A 21,038-nucleotide genomic window follows, 5' to 3' on the forward strand; every position below is an offset into this window, starting at 1 on the left:
CAGATGTTAATTGAGAGGAGTTGGTGTCCATAGTTAAGTAGAACTAGCCCAGGTTCATCTGCCTACAAGGGCAACTGTGTGAGAGAAATATGAGGAAACTGGCATAACAGGTGGGGTGGAATCTTCCTGGGAGAAAGAGTAAAGAGAATTCTAGGTGGAGAGGGGATCGATGTGTTGAGCAAACACATGTCTGTCTTCTTATTTCCTATATGAAATCATGGAAAAGACTTTAGAACAAACAATAAATATGTCACAGTAGGAAACCAAAGAGCACTCCTTTGGCCAGAAATAGAAACTATTTAAACAAAAAGAAAAACAAAACAACAGCGATAAAAAACACCTTAGACTTGGAAAACGACAGAAGTTAAAAAATGGAAAGTTGCCTGGATGTGCTTTTATTGTGGCCTCTCTAATGAACCTGTCCCCACTCTATCTCCGTGTCCTTGCTTGTCCTAAGAAGCATGGTGGCAGCCGTGGCATTCAGCATGCTAAAGTGGTCGTTTTTGGCCCGTGGGCTTGAGATGGCAGTGAAGTGGCATCATTTGCCTGGGGAAATGCAAGTGGTTTGTTGTCTCACACTATGGAAATTGAAGATATGGACACAAAAGGAGTGTGTTTAAGAGTGAAAGTTTAATAGGCAAAAGAAAGAAGAGAGAGTTTCCTTGTGCATTGGAAGGGTATCTGAGCAGGTTTCCGGGTTTGGGGTTAGTTGTGGTTGGTTTTATAGAACAGCTTCAGGAGGCAGTGTCTGATTTACATAGGACTGAGAGGATTGGTTGGAGCAGGTGTGCACTTTATGTAATGCATTAAGAGGCTGGCCATCCCACACTAAACTTTAGTATGTAGATGGGGCCTCTACCTGGCCTGTGCCATGTTGCTTGCACATGTGAAGACAAAGAAAAGGGAATAGGAGGCCGGGTGTGGTAGCTCATACCTGTAATCCTAGCACTTACAGAGAACAAGGACAGTGGATCAAGAGAGGTCAGGAGTTAAAGACCACCCTGGCCAAGATGGTGAACCCCGCCTCTACAAACAAACAAATAAACAAAAATTAGCTGTGCGTGGTGGTGGGCTCTTGTAATCTCAGTTACTCAGGAGGCTGAGGCAGAGAATTGCTTGAACTTGGGAGGCGGAGGTTGAAGTGAGCTGAGAACGTACCACTGCACTCCATCCTGGGCTACAGAGTGAGATTCCAACTGAAACAAAACAAACAAAACAAACAAACAAAAAAGGAAGAGGAAACCTCCATGTTGAGTATGTGTGGCTTCCAAGTATCCCTTTTCTATTTATACGTGCCAACATTTACCTTTGCTTGATTTTTCAGGCTGATTTTTGTTAGAAAAGAAATTATATGGGTGCTGCTTTTTTATTAAAAGAAAAACCATACTGAGGACTCCCTTACCCACACTGACTGCTTAATAATTTCTTTTCAGCCCCTGTATCAGCAGTGCTTGCTCCTGATAGGTGATGATCATGAGGGGGCCAGGAGCCTCTAGACCTAGAGACAAGTGGCCAGCACTCTCCAGATGGAGTGTTTCCCTCCTCATCACCACCTGCTGGTCAGTTTGACAAACAGATGAACAGAAGTTCTCAAATACACAATAAACAGATAACCCCAACATCACCAGAAATATCAAGTTGGGATGGCATTTTGTCAAATTGTCTTTATTTTTAGTCTGCATCATCTGTTGCTTTCTTAGGGAAGTTTTTTGAGTTCTCCCACTGAGACTATGGATTTGCATTTTTCTTTTTGTATGTCTGTCAGCTTTTGCCATACATATTTTGTAGTTGCGTTGTGTTGTGAGGCAGATTCATGACCTGTGTTGTGGGAGAATTCTGTATTTATCAGATGTTCATCTTACGTTCTATTTTGCCTAGTATTGATGGTATAACTTTACTTTTCAGTTTCACATTCATTTAGTATATCCTTTTCCTTTCTGTGAACCCTTGTGTGTTGTTTATTTGAGATATCCTTTCTTAGGTACTGACAGTGACCCCCAAATTCATATGTTGAAGACTCAACTCCCAATGCCCTTGGAGGTGGGCCTTTGAGAAGTAATTGGGTTTAGATTAACTTATGAGGGTGGAGCCCCCATGATGGAATTAAGTCTTTCTAAGAAAAGGAAGAGAGTCTGAGCTCTCCTCTGTCTCCATCATGTGAGGACACAAAGAGCTAGCAGCCATCAACAAGCTGAGAGAAGAGGACTCAGAAGGCAACTTACCTCACTAGAGCCTTGTCATATCGCTTCCCAGTTTCCAGAAGAGTGAGAAATCAATTTCTGTTGTGTAAGCCACTCTGTCTATGAAATTTTGTTATGACAGCCAGAGCTGATTAATGCATGCTTCTTGAACTTTGTTTTTAACTCAGTATGAAACTCATATATTTTTATAGGAACATTACTCCATTCTTTTTTAGTGTGTTTATTAATAATTTTGGACTTATTTGTGCCATATTTTAGAACTCCTCTTTCCTCTTTCCCACGCTTACTTGTTGTTTCAATCCAAGTGCATGATAAGGTTTAGGAATCACTATCTTAACAGGACCATGAAGGGCTAGATAAGGGAAGCTGGCTTGCATTCAGGGAAGAGGCAGAGGAGGGAAGCTGCCAACTGGGCTGTGCTAAGATGACCTGAGCCCCAGACCCTGAATGAACATCCTCTTCTGGATACAGGACATGACAGAGGCATCATTTTGAAATAGGCAAATTTTATTTGCTTTGCGTTCTTTCGTCATCTGTATTAGCTTTTGCCTCTTGAGTGCCAAAATATAGCAGTTTTTATATTACCCAAGTTCCCGAGTTTATTTTTTTTTGTCAGAATTTTCCACCCTTAGAAATCCCAAATGACATGTTTCCTCTTTCTCAGACCATACTTTCATTTCAGTCAATGTAACAAATCAGTCAGCTCTTAGAAGTTTAGAAATCTGATTGGATTTATTCATACTAAGCTGTAACATATCTACCACAGCCTTCCAAGATGAATTAGAGTTTTCCAAAAGCTCCATGACCTACAGAATTCTTTAGGTGCTGGAATTACACACTTTTAAATCGCATCAAGTATAAACATTCAATTTTGTGTACATTTATTTTTTATGGAGATATGAGGATAGTTGTTGGTTAATACTGGTAGACTTTACTCCAAAAGCCAATTGTATTAAAATTTCTTTATTTTTTTAAATTCTAGACTATCAGAAAGAATAAAAATGCCATTTTTTTTTCTTTTTGCTATAGCTTCAATATTCACAGTAATCCAAGTTCCAATGTCAGGGTGCGAGAGCAGAGCCAAATGAGGCCATGGTTTTTTCATGAAGTGCATTTTTTTTTTTTTTTTTAGATCAGGGATTCAGACATTATAATATAAGTGTTCAATTAGAAAGTTATTATGATAGTGCATGGCACGTATCCTTTCCATCATCTGGATTTTTCTGATTTTTTTATCTGGCTCACTCTTACTCACTCTTCAGTCTTCACTTTAGTGGTCACTTCTCCCCAGAATGCTCATGACCCCTTAAGATATTAGTGCTGCAAACACTAAAAGCTGAACTTATAACTGGACTCACAGGCAACACCTTGTCCTGTGCCATGCTTCACTAATGACGAGGAAATGAGAAAGAGTAGGAGAAAGGAGGCAAAACAAATATCATTTCCATAGCAGAGGCCTCAAGGCCAGCCCACTTGATTCTCTGGAGATCCTATTCTGCATAACAATGATGAAAGGTAGCCTAGGAAGCCCATTTGTCTGAGGCTTCACCTTTGATACCTTGCTAGTCACTAAACTAAGAGATGGATTCCATTCTTCAGTGTCGTCATTGCGTCATAAATCCATACATAGCAGTGGTATTTATTTCCAATAAAGTATCAATATAAATTAGGTATATTCTGTTGACAATTTTATTAAAGTTCTTTATTTATCTTCCAGATAGTAGATTCTATCAACCAAGTTTCATAAAGAGTTCTGATTCCCAGAGGTAAGAACTGAGCCTGGCTTTCTAGTTACATGTTTACTGGTAACTCGGTCCTTCCCTACAACACTTAAGCATAATTAAAGACTATACTCTCCCCTGCCTCCAGCCTGGATTGTAAGCTCCTCAAGAGCATGGCTGTGTCTTTTAACATCAAGTCTTCACGTGAGAAAGAGTTCCTGCCGTATCACAAATGTCCAATCGACATTTGTAAATGAAGAAAGCTATTCTGTGGTGTCTGCTTTAATATTAAGAGATGGCTTGCCCAAATTGCTAAGCAGCTTCATTGTCTAAAATGGAACTAGATTCTGTGGGTAGCAGGTCCATTGGTGCCACTCACAGGAGGCCTCAAAGAAACCTGCCGCCTTCACAGAGCTGCGGGAGCGTTCATTTTCTTCCAGCACAGAGATGTAAAATGGAATATTCTTCTGAAGCAGATACTTCTTGTATCGCACCATCACCTGTGCCATTTTGCCTGTCTTTCGGTATTTTTCCACACTGTAGGCCATTCCTACTTCACAAGAAGGGTCCATGGTTATCCATGCGACTGGGGCCCCCTCTGGTCCCAGCATACAGGCTGCTGGCAGGGCTCCTATGCAGCGCTCGATGTAGCGCAGGCTCCTCTCATTCTTCCCTAGCTTCCAGTTGTCATTTACCAGCCCAGAATAAGATACATCCAGTTGGCCATACTTAAAGTTGGGAGTTTCCCTGTAGAAAACAAAGAAAGACAAAAGCTTTGACCCCACTCCTGTAATTTCTTGGTGCCATCCCAATCTTGGGATCCCAGGCCCTCTTTTTCTTTAAAGACCCACCAATGCAAAGTTGCATATTTTGACCTTTGACAACCTTTATTCACCCCTAGGAATGAATTCATCCTCTCTTCATTCCAAAACTGATGTATGTGAATTAGAAAAATGTACAAGGACTAGCAATTATAAATGATTAGCATATGTTTTTGTACCTTTCAAAGTCATCATCTGGGTGGCCTGTCTCAGCCCAGCTTCCAAACTTGCTTTTATTGGAGGCATTGAGCTTCAGAATATCTTCCGTAACCAAGAGGACTGCTGTCGAATGCTCTACCTTCACTGACTTTGAAAATGCAGCTGCTCTTATCCCCTCACCTAAACTTTCTTGAAGACCTGGGAAGAAAGGCAAGAAAACAATCTTGTCAGATATGGAGTGCTCTACTTACACTGCTCCCACCTGATATAGCTCAGTGCTTAGTCGTTCTCAGACTTGAGTTTATACCACAATCAGATGGAGTCCTTGTCACACCACAGATTGCTCTACCTCTCCCAGCTCCCAGAGTTTCTATGAATTTACAGTTCTAATGAGCTCTCAGGTGATACTAATGGTATTAGTTGAAGACACAATTTGAGAAGCACTGCTGCTTTCCCATTTCTTCCAGACTCGTTACCTTGGATTTGGAGTCTCTGTTTCCAGTTGATGATCTCACAATTTTTCAAAACTTCTTGTGTTTTTTGAGGGTCTTTGGAGAATATACGATATACATTTGTGTATGAATCCATGTCATCAGTCATCTCCTGTATAGGATGGTGAAAGGTCAGATCATTCCCTTGAACTATTTCTTCACCTCTCACTGATTGCAATTATCAGAAAAATGAAAATTCAAAAGAAAATTTTGACACTGGCCCATGATGGCTGCAGTTGGGCACACGGATAATAAAACCTAGACCTATAAGCTACTGCTGACCTCTTACCTGTGTAACTGGAGTTTGTTAAATACTTAACACTGAGAGGTAATAGTTATAAACCTGTTTATTAGATACAGAACAAAGACAGGATGAAATCAGTCACCCTCCATCAGGCCTTAAGATGCCTCACCTTTCTCTCTACCCACTCAACTGCACCCTTAATTTATTTTACATATAGCATCACCAAGTACCCAGCAAATTCAGAAGATTGCAACAATTGCTTCTCTCCCTGCTTCTGTCACCTCCTGGGCCACATGTATCCATCCTTCTGTTATATATATAACCTCCTGTGAGACACATTCTGGGTTGTAGTGAGTCTTTGTTGCTAGGATTAAGTCCTTAAACTTGGATCAGAATAAATGCAACCATGATTTCTCTAAGTTCTAGTGCCTACTGTTTCACTGGACACCTAGAATCTATAGTGTCCTAGAATCTACAGTGTCCAGGGCTTGGGCAAGATATTTTAGTGAATGTAAGCATTAACGAGACATTGCCTTTCCCCAAGGCTACACGATATCAGCCTATTCGAAGAGTGATACTGGCTTTACAGCCAGAAGCCCACAAAGTAGAGTGAAGTAACTGAATTTTGGTAGCACTCTGGGTAATTTATATGGTGTTAGACTCTTGGGTTTGAAAGAAAGAGACTTGTAATCCCTTTCTGGCAAGCCACAAACTTGATGTGAAGATGAGTATCTGTTTCTCACTGGAGATATAAACAATAAATGTGAGAGTTTTAGCGGTGAGTATATTAATATTATGTTGGAAATTGTATAGTTAAAGAGTAAAAGAGAAAATAGTGTAACTAATTTTAGAAACCTTCAAGAATTTGAAGGTTTTATAAATGTAAGTTCCTGAATATGGCCAAAACTAAAACCTCAGCAAATTTAAAAGAGTAGATGTTTTAAAAGACCCAATTTTAAAAGAATGACCAAAAACAGCCCAGTAAATATTCAAGGCATTATAAAAAGAATATCAAAGTAAACTAGAAAAAAACAAGTGGAACAATTTATAAAAATGAAAGCTATATATAATGAAATGGAGAACAAGTCATAGTTCAAAGGATATATAAAGCCAAAAGTTTCTTTTTTAAATGGCAAAAAGAGAGATAGAAGATGAGAGAGATAAATTTCTTGTAAGGCTTATAAAGGAGATACGAGAGAGAAAAAAGCAAAAAAAAAAAAAAAAAAAAGAATAGAGTATGAGACATGAGAACAGAAACAGAGAAAAGAACAAAAGAATTATAATAGAAGATTATATGCTACTCCAGGACAACATATTTACTGATTAAAAAAAATGGATGTTATCCCTCAAAGATAAACTATCAAAATGACCTTCAAAAAAAATAGAAAACCTCAACAAACTAATAGGAAAATCAGAAATTATATTAAACATCTACCATTTAAAAAGTGGATAAGGATTATGGCCTGCAGCTCCATCCATGTTGCTACAAAGGACATGTTTTTTTTTTCTCTTTTATCGCTGTGTAATATTCCATAGGAATATATGTGCCAGTTTTCTTTATCCAATCTACCATTGATGGGCACCTGGGTTGATTCCATGTCTTTGCTATTGTGAACAGCGCAGCAATGAACATGCAAATGCATGTGTCATTTTGGTGGAATGATTCATTTTCTTTTTGGTGTTTACCTAGTAATGGAATTGCTGGCTCAAATGGTAACTTTGTTTTAAGTTCTCTAAGAAATTTCCAGACTATTTTCCACAGTACAATAATCCTAAGAAAATTAATGCTGGAACAGAAAACCAAATATCACATTTTCTCACCTATAACTGGGAGCTAAGTATTGAGCACACATGGACACACATGTGGGAATAATAGTAGACACTGTGGACCACTAGAAGGTGGAAGGAAAGGTGCTGGGTTAGAAAACTACCTGTTGGGTACTATGCTCACTACCAGCATGATGGTATCTCTTTGTACTCCAAGACCCAATATTCGCAATATTCCCATGTAACAAATCTGCACGTGTACCCCCTATATCGGAAAGGGAAGATGAAATTAAAAAATAAAAAGTAGCCAAAATCAGATTATTTTACGTTTAAATTCTACATAAGTGAAAAACAAACACATAATTTTAATAGTAGATTTTGGTAACAGATGAAAAGATCCTAATGCCAAATCTGGTAAAGAAATAACAAAAAGAGAGCTATTGTCCATATTTCCTTATGAATACAGATGCAAAAATTCTATTTTAGAGTATTATTATTTTGTTATTTTTATTTGCATTCTTGATTTCCAAATATATCACACTATTTTTTAATCCCCTGTTTGTTTACTAATAAAATATTCAGTACTATATCAAAAGAATGTGAACATGAACAGTTTGTTTTAGAAAGGCCAGTATGGCTTTGACTGGAAGATCTTTCAGTGTAATAAATTAAAGGAGGAAAAATTACATGACTATATAAATTGCCAAAAAGAAAAGACAAAAATGAAAGAACATAAAATGTACCCTCCATTCTAAATATATGTTCTATGAAAGTAGGAAGAACAGGAAAATGCTCTAAACCTGTAAAGGCAGAATCAAATGTAATTCCAAATGTAAGTAGTTACAGCTATTTCATTAAAATCAGGAATGAGACAAGGAGAGAACTATTATTATTGTTAGTTGGTATTGTTTTCTTAAATTGTACATTATGCAATGAGGCAAGAATCTAAAAACCCATATAAATATTGGCAATGAAGGAGCAAATTACCTTGTTTGTAGATTATAGTATTATGCATTTAGAAAATCCAAGAGACTTTGACATAAAACAAAATCAAATAACACCCTACACAAACAAACAGGAGATTAAAGAATAGTGTGACATATTTGGAAATCAAGAAAGCAAATAAAAATCAATAACAAAATAATAATGCTCTAAAATAGAAAAGGAAAAATAATTCAATAGTCTTAACAGATAGTATAAAATACTGAAGGATAATCTTAATGGAAAATCAGGTAGTTGACCACAGGAAAACACTTACATTTTACTAGATGACATAGAACAGAAGCTGAAAAAAGTGAGAAAGAGACCATATATCTAGATGAAAAGATTTATCACAAAAAATATTAATCCCTCCACAATTGCCTAAAAAAACTCCTCCAATACCAATCACAATTGCAATAGTTAGTTGGCATAGGTGGTGGGGAACTGGAAAAATCAGTTTATGTTCATATAGCTCTTAAGTTTATAAGAAATAAGAAAGTAAGAAAAGGATTGGTGAGGGGTGATTTGTTTGATTAGATATTAAAATTTACCACAAAAACAATGAAACAGCATGAGAAAAGACTAGAATCAAACACAGAAATAGATACAAAAATATATAGACATGTCATATGACAAAATAGACATTTATGTTTTATTAATGGAATGACTTATTTAATAAATAGTACTAACATAATTTGCAAGCCATAAGGAAGACAAATATAAAAGAATGTTAATTCATGCTATTCAAAAATATATTCCAAATAGAATGAAGATCAAAATATCAAAAGTAAAAATTAACTTCCTGTAAGACAAAATAAGAAAACACTTGTATGATCTTGGAGTCGGAAAAAAATCTTCCTAATTATTAATAAAATAAATCAAACCTCAGAAGTCATAGTGAAAAATATATTTGATTACATGAAAATTAAAAATTTCTTCATATCAAAATCTCCATCAATAAAATAGACAATAATTCTAAATTGGGCAACGAACTTGTAGCATACACCTTGTGTTAGTATCCCTGGTATCCAAAACACAGAGTTTTAAGAGTGATACAAAACTGTGTGTAAACATGGTCAAACAATATAAACAGTTCAGAAGTAAACCCCAAATGACTGATAAATATATGAAAATATAATATGTTGAGAAGGAGGTTCCAAGATGGCTGAATAGGAACAGCTCCAGTCTACAGCTGCCAGCATGAGTGATGCAGAAGATGGCTGATTTCTGCATTTCCAACTGAGGTACGGGGCTCATATCACTGGGGCTTGTCAGACAATGGGTGCAGCCCACAGAGCAGGGAGGGGCATTGCCTCACCCAGGAAGTGCAAGAGATTGGGGAATTCCCTTTCCTGGCCAGGGGAAGCCGTGGCAGACAGTACCTGGAAAATTGGGACACTCCCACCCTAATACTGCGCTTTTCCAATGGTCTTAGCAAATGGCACACCAGGAGATTGTATCCCACGCCTGGCTCGAAGGGTCCCATGCCCACGAGCCTTGCTCACTGCTAGCACAGCAGTCTGAGATTGAACTGCAAGGTGGCAGCAAGGCTAGGGGAGGGGCGTCTGCCATTGCTGAGGCTTGAGGAGGTAAACAAAGCGGTCGGGAAGTTTGAACTGGGTGGAGCCCACCGCAGCTCAAGGAGGCCTGCCTGCGTCTGTAGACTCCAACTCTGGGGGCAGGGCATAGCTGAAGAAAAGACAGCAGAAACTTCTGCAGACTTAAATGTCCCTGTCTGACAGCTTTGAAGAGAATAGTGGTTCTCGAAGCAGAGAACTGGAGATCTGAGAATGGACAGACTGCTCCTCAAGTGGGTCCTTGACTCCCAGGTAGCCTAACTAGGAGACACCTCCCAGTAGGGGCCGACTGACACCTCATATATCTGGGTGCCCCTCTGTGATGAAGCTTCCCAAGGAAGGATCAAGCAGCAACAACATTTGCCATTCTGCAATATTTGCTGTTCTGCAGCCTCTGCTGGTGATACCCAGGCAAACAGTGTCTGGAGTGGACCTCCAACAAACTCCAACAGATCTGCAGCAGAGGGTCCTGTAAGAAGGAAAACTAACAAACAGAAAGAACATCCACACCAAAACCCCATCTGTAAGTCATCATCATCAAAGACCAAAGGCAGATAAAACCACAAAGATGGGGAGAAACCAGAGCAGAAAAGCTGAAAATTCTAAAACTCAGAGCACCTCTTCTCCTCCAAAGGAATGCAGCTCCTCACTAGTAATGGAACAAAGCTGGATGGAGAATGACTTTGACAAGTTGAGAGAAGAAGGCTTCAGACGATTGGTAATAACCAACTTCTCCGAGCTAAAGGAGGATGTTCGAACCTATCACAAAGAAGTTAAAACCTTGGAAAAAGATTAGACCAATGGCTAGCAAAGAGAAGACTTTAAATGACCTGATGGAGATGAAAACCATGGCGCAAGAACTACATGATGCATGCACAAGCTTCAGTAGCGATTTCATCAAGTGCAAGAAAGGGTATCAGTGATTGAAGGTCAAATGAATGAAATAAAGTGAGAAGAGAAGTTGAGAGAAAAAAGGACACAAAGAAACAAACAAAGCTTCCAAGAAATATGGGACTATGTGAAAGGACAAAATCTACATCAGGTTGGTGTACCTGAAACTGACAGGGAGAAAGGAGCCAGGTTGGAAAACACTCTTCAGGATATTATCCAGGAGAACTTCCCCAACATAGCAAGGCATGCCAATATTCAAATTCAGGAAATACAGAGGATGCCACAAATATACTCCTTGACAAGAGCAACTCCAAGACACATAATTGTCAGATTTACCAAAGTTGAATTGAAGGAAAAAATGTTAAGGGCAGCCAGAGAGAAAGGTTGGGTTACCCACAAAGGGAAGCCCATCAGACTAACAGAGGATCTCTTGGCAGAAACTCTACAAGCTGGAAGAGAGTAGGGGCCAATATTCAACATTCTGAAAGAAAAATATTTTCAACCCAGAATTTCATATCCAGCCAAACTAAGTTTAATAAGTGAAGGATAAATAAAATCCTTTACAGACAAGCAAATGCTGAGAGATTTTGTCACCACCAGGCCTGCCTTACAAGAGCTCCTGAAGGAAGCAGTAAACATGGAAAGGAACAACCAGTACCACTCACTGCCAAAACATGCCAAATTGTAAAGACCATCGATGCTAGGAAGAAACTGCATCAACTAACAAGCAAAACAACCTGCTAACATCATAATGACAGGATCAAATTCACATATAACAATATTAACCTTAAATGTAAATGATTCTAAATGCCCCAATTTAAAGACACAGACTGGCAAATTGGATAGAGTCAAGTCCCACCAGAGTGCTGTATTTAGGAGACCCATCTCACGTGCAGAGACACATAAAGGCTCAAAATAAAGGCATGGAGGAAGATCTGCCAAGCAAATGGAAAACGAAAAAAGCAGGGGTTGCAATTCCGGTCTCTGATAAAACAGACTTTAATCCAACAAAGATCAAAAGAGAAAAAGAAGGCCATTACATAATGGTAAAGGGCTCAATTCAATAAGAAGAGCTAACTATCCTAAATATATATGTACCCAATAGAGGAGCACCCAGATTCACAAAACAAGTCCTCAGAAACCTACAAAGAGACTTTGTAGTCTCCAGCCTGGGCGACAGAGCAAGTCTCTGTCTCAAAAAAAAAAAAAAAAAAAAAAATTATAAAGGGGGTATCACCACCAATCCCACAGAAGTACAAACTACCATCAGAGAATACTATAAACACCTCTACATAAATAATTTAGAAAATCTAGAAGAAATGAATAAATTCCTGGACACACACACCCTCCCAAGACTAAACCAGGAAGAAGTTGAATCTCTGAATAGACGAATAACAGGCTCTGAAATTGAGGCAATAATTAGTAGCTTACCAACCAAAAAAACGTCCAGAACCAGATGGATTAACACCCAAATTCTATCAGAGGTACAAACAGGAGCTGGTACCATTCCTTCTGAAACTATTCCAGTCAATAGAAAAAGAGGGAATCCTTCCTAACTCATTTTACCAGGCCAGCATCATCCTGATACCAAGCCTGGCAGAGGCACAACAAAAAAAAGAGAATTTTAGACCAATATCCCTGATGAACATTGATGCAAACATCCTAAATAAAATACTGGCACACCAAATCCAGCAGCAAGTCAAAAAGCTTATCCATCACGAACAAATTGGCTTCATCCCTGGGAAACAAGCCTGGTTCAACATATGCAAATCAATAAACGTAATCCATCATCTAAACAGAACCAAAGACAAAAATCACATGATTATCTCAATAGAGGCAGAAAAGGCCTTCCACAAAATTCAACAGCCCTTCATGCTAAAAACTCTCAATAAATTCGGTATTGATGGGACATGTCTCAAAATGATAAGAGCTGTTTACGACAAACCCACAGCCAATATCATACTGAATAGGCAAAAACTGGAAGCATTCCTTTGAAAACTGGCACAAGATAGGGACACCCTCTCTCACCACTCCTGTTCAACATAGTGTTAGAAGAAATAAACGGTATTCAATTAGGAAAAGAGGAAGTCAAATTGTCCCTGTTTGCAGATGACATGATTGTATATTTAGAAACCCCATTGTCTCAGTCCCAAATCTCCTCAAGCTGATAAGCAACTTCAGCAAATCTCAGGATACAAAATCAATGTGCAAAAATCACAAGCATTCCTATACGCCAATAACAGACAAACAGAGAGTCAAATCATGAGTGAACTCGCATTCACAATTGCTTCAAAGAGAATAAAATACCTAGGAATCCAACTTACAAGGGATGTGAAGGACCTCTTCAAGGAGAACTATAAACCACTGCTCAATAAAATAAAAGAGGACACAAACAAATGGAAGAACATTCCATGCTCATGGATAGGAAGAATCAATATCGTGAAAATGGCCACACTGCCCAAGGTAATTTATAGATTCAATGCCATCCCCATTAAGCTACCAATAACTTTCTTCACAGAATTGGAAAAAAAACTACTTTAAAGTTCACATGGAAACAAAAAGAGCCCACATTGCCAAGACAATCCTAAGCCAAAAGAACAATACTAGAGGCATCATGCTACCTGACTTCAAACTATACGACAAGGCTACAATAACCAAAACAGCATGGTGCTGGTACCAAAACAGAGATATAGACCAATGGAACAGAACAGAGCCCTCAGAAATAATAACGCACATTTACAACTATCTAATCTTTGACAAACCTGACAAAAACAAGAAATGGGAAGGATTCCCTATTTAATAAATGGTGCTAGGAAAACTGGCTAGCCATAAGTAGAAAGCTGAAACTGGATCCCTTCCTTACACCTTATACGAAAATTAATTCAAGATGGATTAAAGACTTAAATGTCAGACCTAAAACCATAAAAACCCTAGAAGAAAACCTGGGCAATACCATTCAGGACATAGCCATGGGCAAGGACTTCATGACTAAAACACCAAAAGCAATGGCAACACAAACCAAAATTGATAAATGGGAACTAATTAAAGTAAAGAGCTTCTGCACAGGAAAACAAACTACCATCAGAGTGAACAGGCAACCTACAGAATGGGAGAAAATTTTCACAATCTACCCATCTGACAAAGGGCTAATATCCAGAATCTACAAAAACTTAAACAAATTTACAAGAAAAAATCAAACAACCCCATCAAAAATCGTGCAAAGGATATGAACAGACACTTCTAAAAGAAGACATTTATGCAGCCAACAGACGTGGAAAAAATGCTCATCATCACCAATTGTCAGAGAAATGCAAATCAAAACCACAATGAGATACCATCTCACACCTGTTAGAATGGCAATCATTAAAAGGTCAGGAAATAACAAGTGCTGGAAAGGATGTGGAGAAACAGGAACACTTTTACACTGTTGGTGGGACTGTAAACTAGTTCAACCATTCTGGAAGACAGTGTGGCGATTCCTCAAGGATCTAGAACTAGAAATCCCATTTGACCCATCCATCCCATCACTGGGTGTAGACCCAAAGGACTGCAAATCATGCTGCTATACAGACACATGCACACGTATGTTTATTGCAGCATTATTCACAATAGCAAAGACTTGGAACCAACCCAAATGTCCATCAATGATAGACTGGATTAAGAAAATGTGGCACATACACACAATGGAATACTATGCAGTCATAAAAAAAAGGATGAGTTCTTGTCCTTTGTAGGGACGTGGATGAAGCTGGAAACCATCATTCTCAGCAAACCATGGCAGGGACAGAAAACCAAACACTTCATGTTCTCACTCATAGGTGGGAATTGAACAATGAGAACACCTGGACACAGGGTGGGGAACATCACACACCGGGGAATATCGTGGGGTGGGCAAAGTGGGGAGGGATAGCATTAGGAGATATATCTAATGTAAATGACGAGTTAAAGGGTGCATCACACCAACATGGCACACATATACATATGTAACAAACTTGCACATTGTACACATATACCCTTGAACTTAAAGTATAATAACAAAAAAAGAAAATATAATATGTTGAATCTCACTAGTCAGGAAAATGGAAATTAAATCTACAATAAGTTGCCATTTTCACCCACCAGTGTGGTATATATTAAAAGAGGGATAACATTCAGTGCTGGTGAGAATGTGGGGAAACAATTCTTGCACACATTGCTAATAGAAATTAAATTGTGGAATCCTTTGGAAAGGTAATCTGGCAGTGCCTACTTATGATAAAATAAACTCTAATTTGGTGACATCCCTTTTGGAAATCAATTGTATTTTAAAAGTTTCCAGGATGTAAAGACATGAATACAAGAATATTTATGGAAGCAGTCTTTGTAGTGGCAAAGTACTATGAACAATTTGAACCCAACAGCAGGAGAATGATTGACTAAATAGCATTGTGTTGACTCTATAGAATACCAGTTATTAAAACAAATACATTGGTGCTGTATTGCTTCATGCAAAAGGATGTCCATAAGTTACAGGGCAAATTAAAAAGTGATGACAGAAGAATTCATCAGTGAGTATCCCTTTGTGTGTTAATATGGGAGAGGAAACTGATTACCCCAAGGGGTAGGAAAGGAGGACGGGAGTGGAAGGGAGCTGAGAGGTTATTAACTTCTCAAAATCATTTGGATTTTTCCACTTTTATAATCAGCATATATTATCTTATGATTAAAAACCAATGAAGAAAAAAATAATTTTTTTCTAGATAAATTCTCCTACATTCCATCTCCTGCATGGAATAAGACTAGGTGAATGTATTTCCAAATGTATTTCCAAACAAATCACAGCGTATTTCATTCTTTCAAATTTTTTTGGTCATATATGTGTGCCGTGGAACTTTTGTATCTTAATATTTTTGTTTATTGACTCACTTTGTAAAAACTAGCCTTTTCCAAAGCAATGCATGACAGTTATGGTTTGATGCTATAGTTATGTTGCTAAAAAGCACATAATAAATACAAAGTCACTGAAGTAAAAAGAACTGTTTGACCTCCTACAGTTATTTAGCATCTCACACTTTGAAGAAACTGGACCATGGAATTTAATAAACTAAGCAGGAAGCCAGGAGATCAAAAGGACATCCCTAGGGAAGGTGTTCGGCTCAGCCTGGTTCCCACCCCGTTTACCCCTTTGTTCCACAAGCTAGGAACACTTCGTCACTTTCTGCCTCCCAATCCTGACCCAGTTTGCAAACTAGTCTTGACCTGGAGTGGCTTATTATTATTTGGGGATTCAGCATCTATATCCACATGAAGATGGGCTGGCCATGAGGCTTTTCAGTTCACTAACCAGATGTGCATGAAACACACATACACAAAGGGGAAGTATTTAGGAAAGAAATACACCTAGGTTTGTGTTACTATTTCAGCTTAATCATTTATTCCTTATATATACTCAGCCAATAATGGCTAATTATGATAGATACTATTTACAATTATGTGCTACGTACTAAGTTTTTGATGTACAGTGTCTCATTTAAACCTTTGCAATCCTCTGAAGAACTTCCTCCTATTTTTCCCATGTTAACAAATGATGAAACTCAGAGAAGGGCCTATGGTTATATAGCTAATAAAAGTGACAGAGTCCACTAAACTTGAATTCAAATTGGGCAATGCTTTAACATCAGGAATCCAGCAGCTATGCGATTTAATATTTCTCGGTGTCGTTTCCTTATCTCTAAATTTGAGATTTAATGCTCCCCTCGTAAGATAGTTCTGATGATGACATTCACTATCAAGAGAAGTGCTTCCACATAGTTGACACACGGTAATTATGAGTCCCTTCCCTGTTTCCTGAGAAGTAACTTTTTTTTTTTAAGACAGGATCTCACTCTTTTGCCCAGAATGGAGTACAGTGGTGTGATCTTGGCTCACTGCGTCCTTGATCTTCTGGGGCTTAATCCATCCTCCTACCTCAGCCTCCTTAGTAGCTAGGAGAATAGGCATTCACCACCACGCTCTGCTAATTTTGTTTACTTTTTGTAGAGATGAGGTCTCACTATGTTGCACAGGCTGGTCTCAAACTCTTGGCCTCAAGTGATCCTCCTGACTGGGCCTCCCAAAGTGATGGAATTATAGGTATAATTCACCATGCCTGGTCCTGAGAGATAATTTTTACTGGTAGACTTCTGCTTTGGTTTTTGTTTCTAAGTCACTGTTCTGATATCTCAGACACCCAACCTTCTCTGTAAATTGGCCTCTTTCAGCCCCTGCAGGTGACTCCTGCCACCTCAAAGGGCCCTTAATCTGCGAGTGTCAACCTTGTCTTTTTCTTCCCCTTCCCCCTCCACCCCATTTCCCAGATAAGTCTTATGCTTTACAGGAAGCGTAGGAACACGTGGCACTCATGCAAGGTGCCAAGTACTGAAGAAGTGTTTTAAAATACTCACATTTTCTTTCACCCTATAAAAGCAGCCCTTGTGTCTGAACTGGTCAGTTCCTCAGGCCCTTTGGGCCTGCCTGCCTTTACCAGTCCTTGTCTGTGCCTACCTGTTTTTGAGGCCGGATAATAACCATCTGATACTCAGGCCAGGAGTCCACCAGCACCTCCATGTTGAAAGGGTTCCCGTGATTGATGTGATACACAGAGCCGTACACCTGAAGGAGGGATGGGAAGGACTAGGAGAGGTTGAGATCCCCAGAGATGGGGATCTGGATGTGAAGAGTAAGAGAAAAACAAAGGCCAAGGAACACTACTGGAAACAAAGGCCAAGGGAGAGTGATGGTGAGATGAGCAGCATCTCCAGGACCATATTGATGGAAGTGAAGTCACCAGCAAGCAGGCAGAACTCACAGGTAGGTGTCCTTGTGATATCAAAGAGCTACTGTGCACTAGCTGGGCACTTGGTAGTGTTCTTAGCACTTATATTGTATGGATTCATTCAGTGTCCACAACAACTTTAAGAGGTAGATGCTGATATTATTCCCATTTTATTAATGAAAAGACCAAAGGTAAACGCACAGAAAGCTAAAGAAAGAGACACAATGATATCCGACTAAAAAATGGCAACCTTGCAATGCATATTTGCTGAATCTGGCCCCAAACCTATGTTCGTAGCCACCATTTTCCACCGCCACTCCAAATGAGGGACAAAACCTGCAGAGTGGGCCTAGCTGCCTGTTCCCAAGGAGAAGCAGCAGCTCTTAACATGCCTCCTTTGTCCCCAACCCCATCCTGTTTCCCAGCTCCAACCCTCTGCACAAAATCAGGAAGGACCAGAATCACAAGCCTATTTTCTTATCCTCAACACCCCTACTCCCTTACCCCGACCTCCCACTGTTCCTTCACCTTCAGGGACTCAGGAATGCTCCTTGCTAAAGATTCGAATAGGGCCAGCAGCTGCTCGGAATTATCCAGTAGAATCATTTTGTGAGATGCTTCAGTCCTTGAGCCCTCCAAGAAAAAACTCTGAAAAGAAGGGAAGGGAAAATGTTAAAGGACCAAATGAATTTAAAATTCACTTTACACATCTCCATTCAAGTAACACTCATGATGTAGGTATTGTTAGTATCATCTTCATTTTTAATACACCAAAACTTAGAGAGACTAAATAAACTTCTCAAGTTCTTACAGGGATAAATGACAGAGTCAGATTTTGAAACCATATATGAATGGCTCCAAAACCCATGCCTTTCTTCCATGGTGGAATGAATTAAAAGTGAATATTCAGAGCTCTGTGAGCTTCCCAAATGCCTGTAGCAGAACAGTCCACCACCGCCACCATCATAACTCTTCCTTGTATTTTGATCATCAGATGCCCGAGGAGTCTTCTTTCTTCTGGAATAGAAAATATCTAAGAACAGTTGTGACTGGAAACCTCAGAGCAGAAGTTGCCAAAGATTTTCTTTAATTCCTTAGGGCCAAATATGTCAGATTTATAACCATTTTGAAATTTGTCCCAGTTTCATTACAAAAATAAGAAAAAAAACATGGAAAAATTTTGAAACGTGTCTGTAAACTTCTGTTGAATTAACATTCAGAAATCTTACAAATATGCCAAAGAGCATAAGAGGTGACATCCCATAGTGCCAAAACGGTTCTTAGACAAAAGGGACTTACTGAGAGCCCTCATTTTTAAATGTAGTTCAATGCATTTCTTTTTTTCATTTGGAATGTTCCATTCTAAGTTATCTTTAGTAAGATTTTGCCATTTCTGTAAGGCTTTGCTGCTTCCCAGGCCTAATGTATAAGCCAGAAGGAACTCAGTTTTTCAGAAATTAAGGACTCCATTTTTACCCAAAATACTGGCTTTACTCTCAGATTGTTTTGATTAACTTAGCCAATGAATTTTCCTACCTAGGTGCACAAGAAAAATGAAACAAATGGGTAGAACACAAAAATCCCTGTGAATTTTCCAAAGCCAAATTTTATGACTTCTGCAACATTACTGCTTACTACCACTTCTTTTCTGACCCAGTCAGCTGTTAGTGGCCTCTAAGTAGATCCAAGCCAGTTAATTCCCAGATCAAATTCACTGCTAGACCCAGTCCATTTTCTGTGGCAACTCCAAACCCAGTTTGGATCACAGATTTGCTGAAGGAAACTCAGAGAGCTTAAAACACAAATGTGTGAAACTCCAAAATGCAAGAGAGAGCTTACCTTTGATTCTCAGCAGCTCTGAGAGATCAATGGACACAAGTGTATCCTGTAGGTACCTTCCGTGTTTACTCAGTGCTCCTGGGGATACTGGAAGCTCCACTTCAGATCCTGCTTCTGACACAATCTGATAAAATAAAAACTTCAGCTGAATTAAATTTAAAGAAGTTTGAGCGATGAACAATTCATCTATCCAGCAGCCTTCAGAATCACAACAGATTCACAGAGGTTCCAGCTGTGCCTTGCAGTCAAAACAAATTTATAGAGAAGAAAAGTTAAAGTGACATCCAAGAACCGGAAATGAGTTACAGAAACAGTGAGATTGCTGTCGACTGGGTGTGTGCCTTATTTAAACACTGTTTGAACATCAGCAGTCTATGAGTGGTGATGTAAGGCTGCTGGGATTGGCCAACATTCAAGTATTGTTACAGGTGCACGCTCTGAAATTAGGTTTTTAATTTTGTATATTAAGTTAGGTTACACTTCACCCACAAGGACTCAAATGTAGAAGTACAGAGTCCTTCTCAGACCATATTTAGTTTCCTTTAACACTTTGCAGCAAAATTCTTCTGCTGTGCAGAAGCTCTTAAGTGTAATTAGATTCCATTTGTCAATTTTGGCTTTTGTTGCCATTGCTTTTGGTGTTTTAGACATGAAGTCCTTGCCCATGCCTATGTCCTGAATGGTATCACCTAGGTTTTCTTCTAGGGTTTTTATGGTTTTAGGTCTAACATTTAAGTCTTTAATCCATCTTGATTTAATTTTTGTATAAGGTGTAAGGAAGGGATCCAGTTTCAGCTTTCTACTTATGGCTAGCCAGTTTTCCCAGCACCATTTATTAAATAGGGAATCCTTTCCCCATTTCTTGTTTTTGTCAGGTTTGTCAAAGATCAGATGGTTGTAGATGTGTGGTATTATTTCTGAGGGGTCTGTTCTGTTCCATTGGTCTATAGCTCTGTTTTTGTACCAGTACCATGCTGTTTTGGTTACTGTAGCCTTGTAGTATAGTTTGAAGTCAGGTAGGGTGATGCCTCCAGCTTTCTTCTTTTGGCTTAGGATTGTCTTGGCAATGCGGGCTCTTTTTGTTTCCATATGAACTTTAAAGTAATTTTTTCCAATTCTGTGAAGAAAGTCACTGATAGCTTAATGGGGATGGCATTGAATCTATAAATTACCTTGGGCAGTATGGCCATTTTCACGATATTGATTCTTCCTATCCATGAGCATGGAATGTTCTTCCATTTGTTTGTGTCCTCTTTTATTTCATTGAGCAGTGGTTTGTTGTTCTCCTTGAAGAGGTCCTTCACATCCCTTGTAAGTTGGATTCCTAGGTATTTTATTCTCTTTGAAGCAATTGTGAATGGGAGTTCATTCATGATTTGGCTCTTTGTCTGTTATTGGTGTATAAGAATGCTAGTGACCTTGAGGAATCACCATACTGTTATCCATAATGGTTGAACTAGTTTACAATCCCACCAACAGTGTAAAAGTGTTCCTATTTCTCCACATCCTCTCCAGCACCTGTTGTTTCCTGACTTTTTAACGATCGCCATTCT

General features: G+C 38.9%; 1 protein-coding gene across 7 annotated transcripts in view; it reads right to left on the reverse strand.

The window, feature by feature from the left end:
* Positions 1 to 2,879: 2,879 nt before the first annotated feature.
* Positions 2,880 to 21,038, reverse strand: part of LOC105496096 (glycine N-acyltransferase-like protein 1) — a 59,146-nt gene continuing 40,987 nt past the window's right edge. For 6 of the 7 annotated variants that reach the window (XM_071074563.1, XM_011766173.3, XM_024797387.2 and 3 more), the window contains 6 exons: positions 19,486 to 19,609; positions 18,175 to 18,294; positions 17,376 to 17,483; positions 5,379 to 5,505; positions 4,923 to 5,100; positions 2,891 to 4,669 (listed from right to left, as the gene is read on the reverse strand). In XM_071074563.1, the coding sequence (XP_070930664.1) occupies positions 4,252 to 4,669; positions 4,923 to 5,100; positions 5,379 to 5,505; positions 17,376 to 17,483; positions 18,175 to 18,252 (909 nt within the window). In that variant the 5' untranslated portion in view covers positions 18,253 to 18,294; positions 19,486 to 19,609 and the 3' untranslated portion in view covers positions 2,891 to 4,251. Of the gene's footprint in view, positions 4,670 to 4,922; positions 5,101 to 5,378; positions 5,506 to 17,375; positions 17,486 to 18,174; positions 18,295 to 19,485; positions 19,610 to 21,038 lie in introns of all 7 variants that reach the window. The other variant, XM_071074564.1, reaches the window with a different exon arrangement.

This window comes from Macaca nemestrina, chromosome 12, assembly GCF_043159975.1.
Source record: "Macaca nemestrina isolate mMacNem1 chromosome 12, mMacNem.hap1, whole genome shotgun sequence".
NCBI classification, from domain to species: domain Eukaryota; kingdom Metazoa; phylum Chordata; class Mammalia; order Primates; family Cercopithecidae; genus Macaca; species Macaca nemestrina.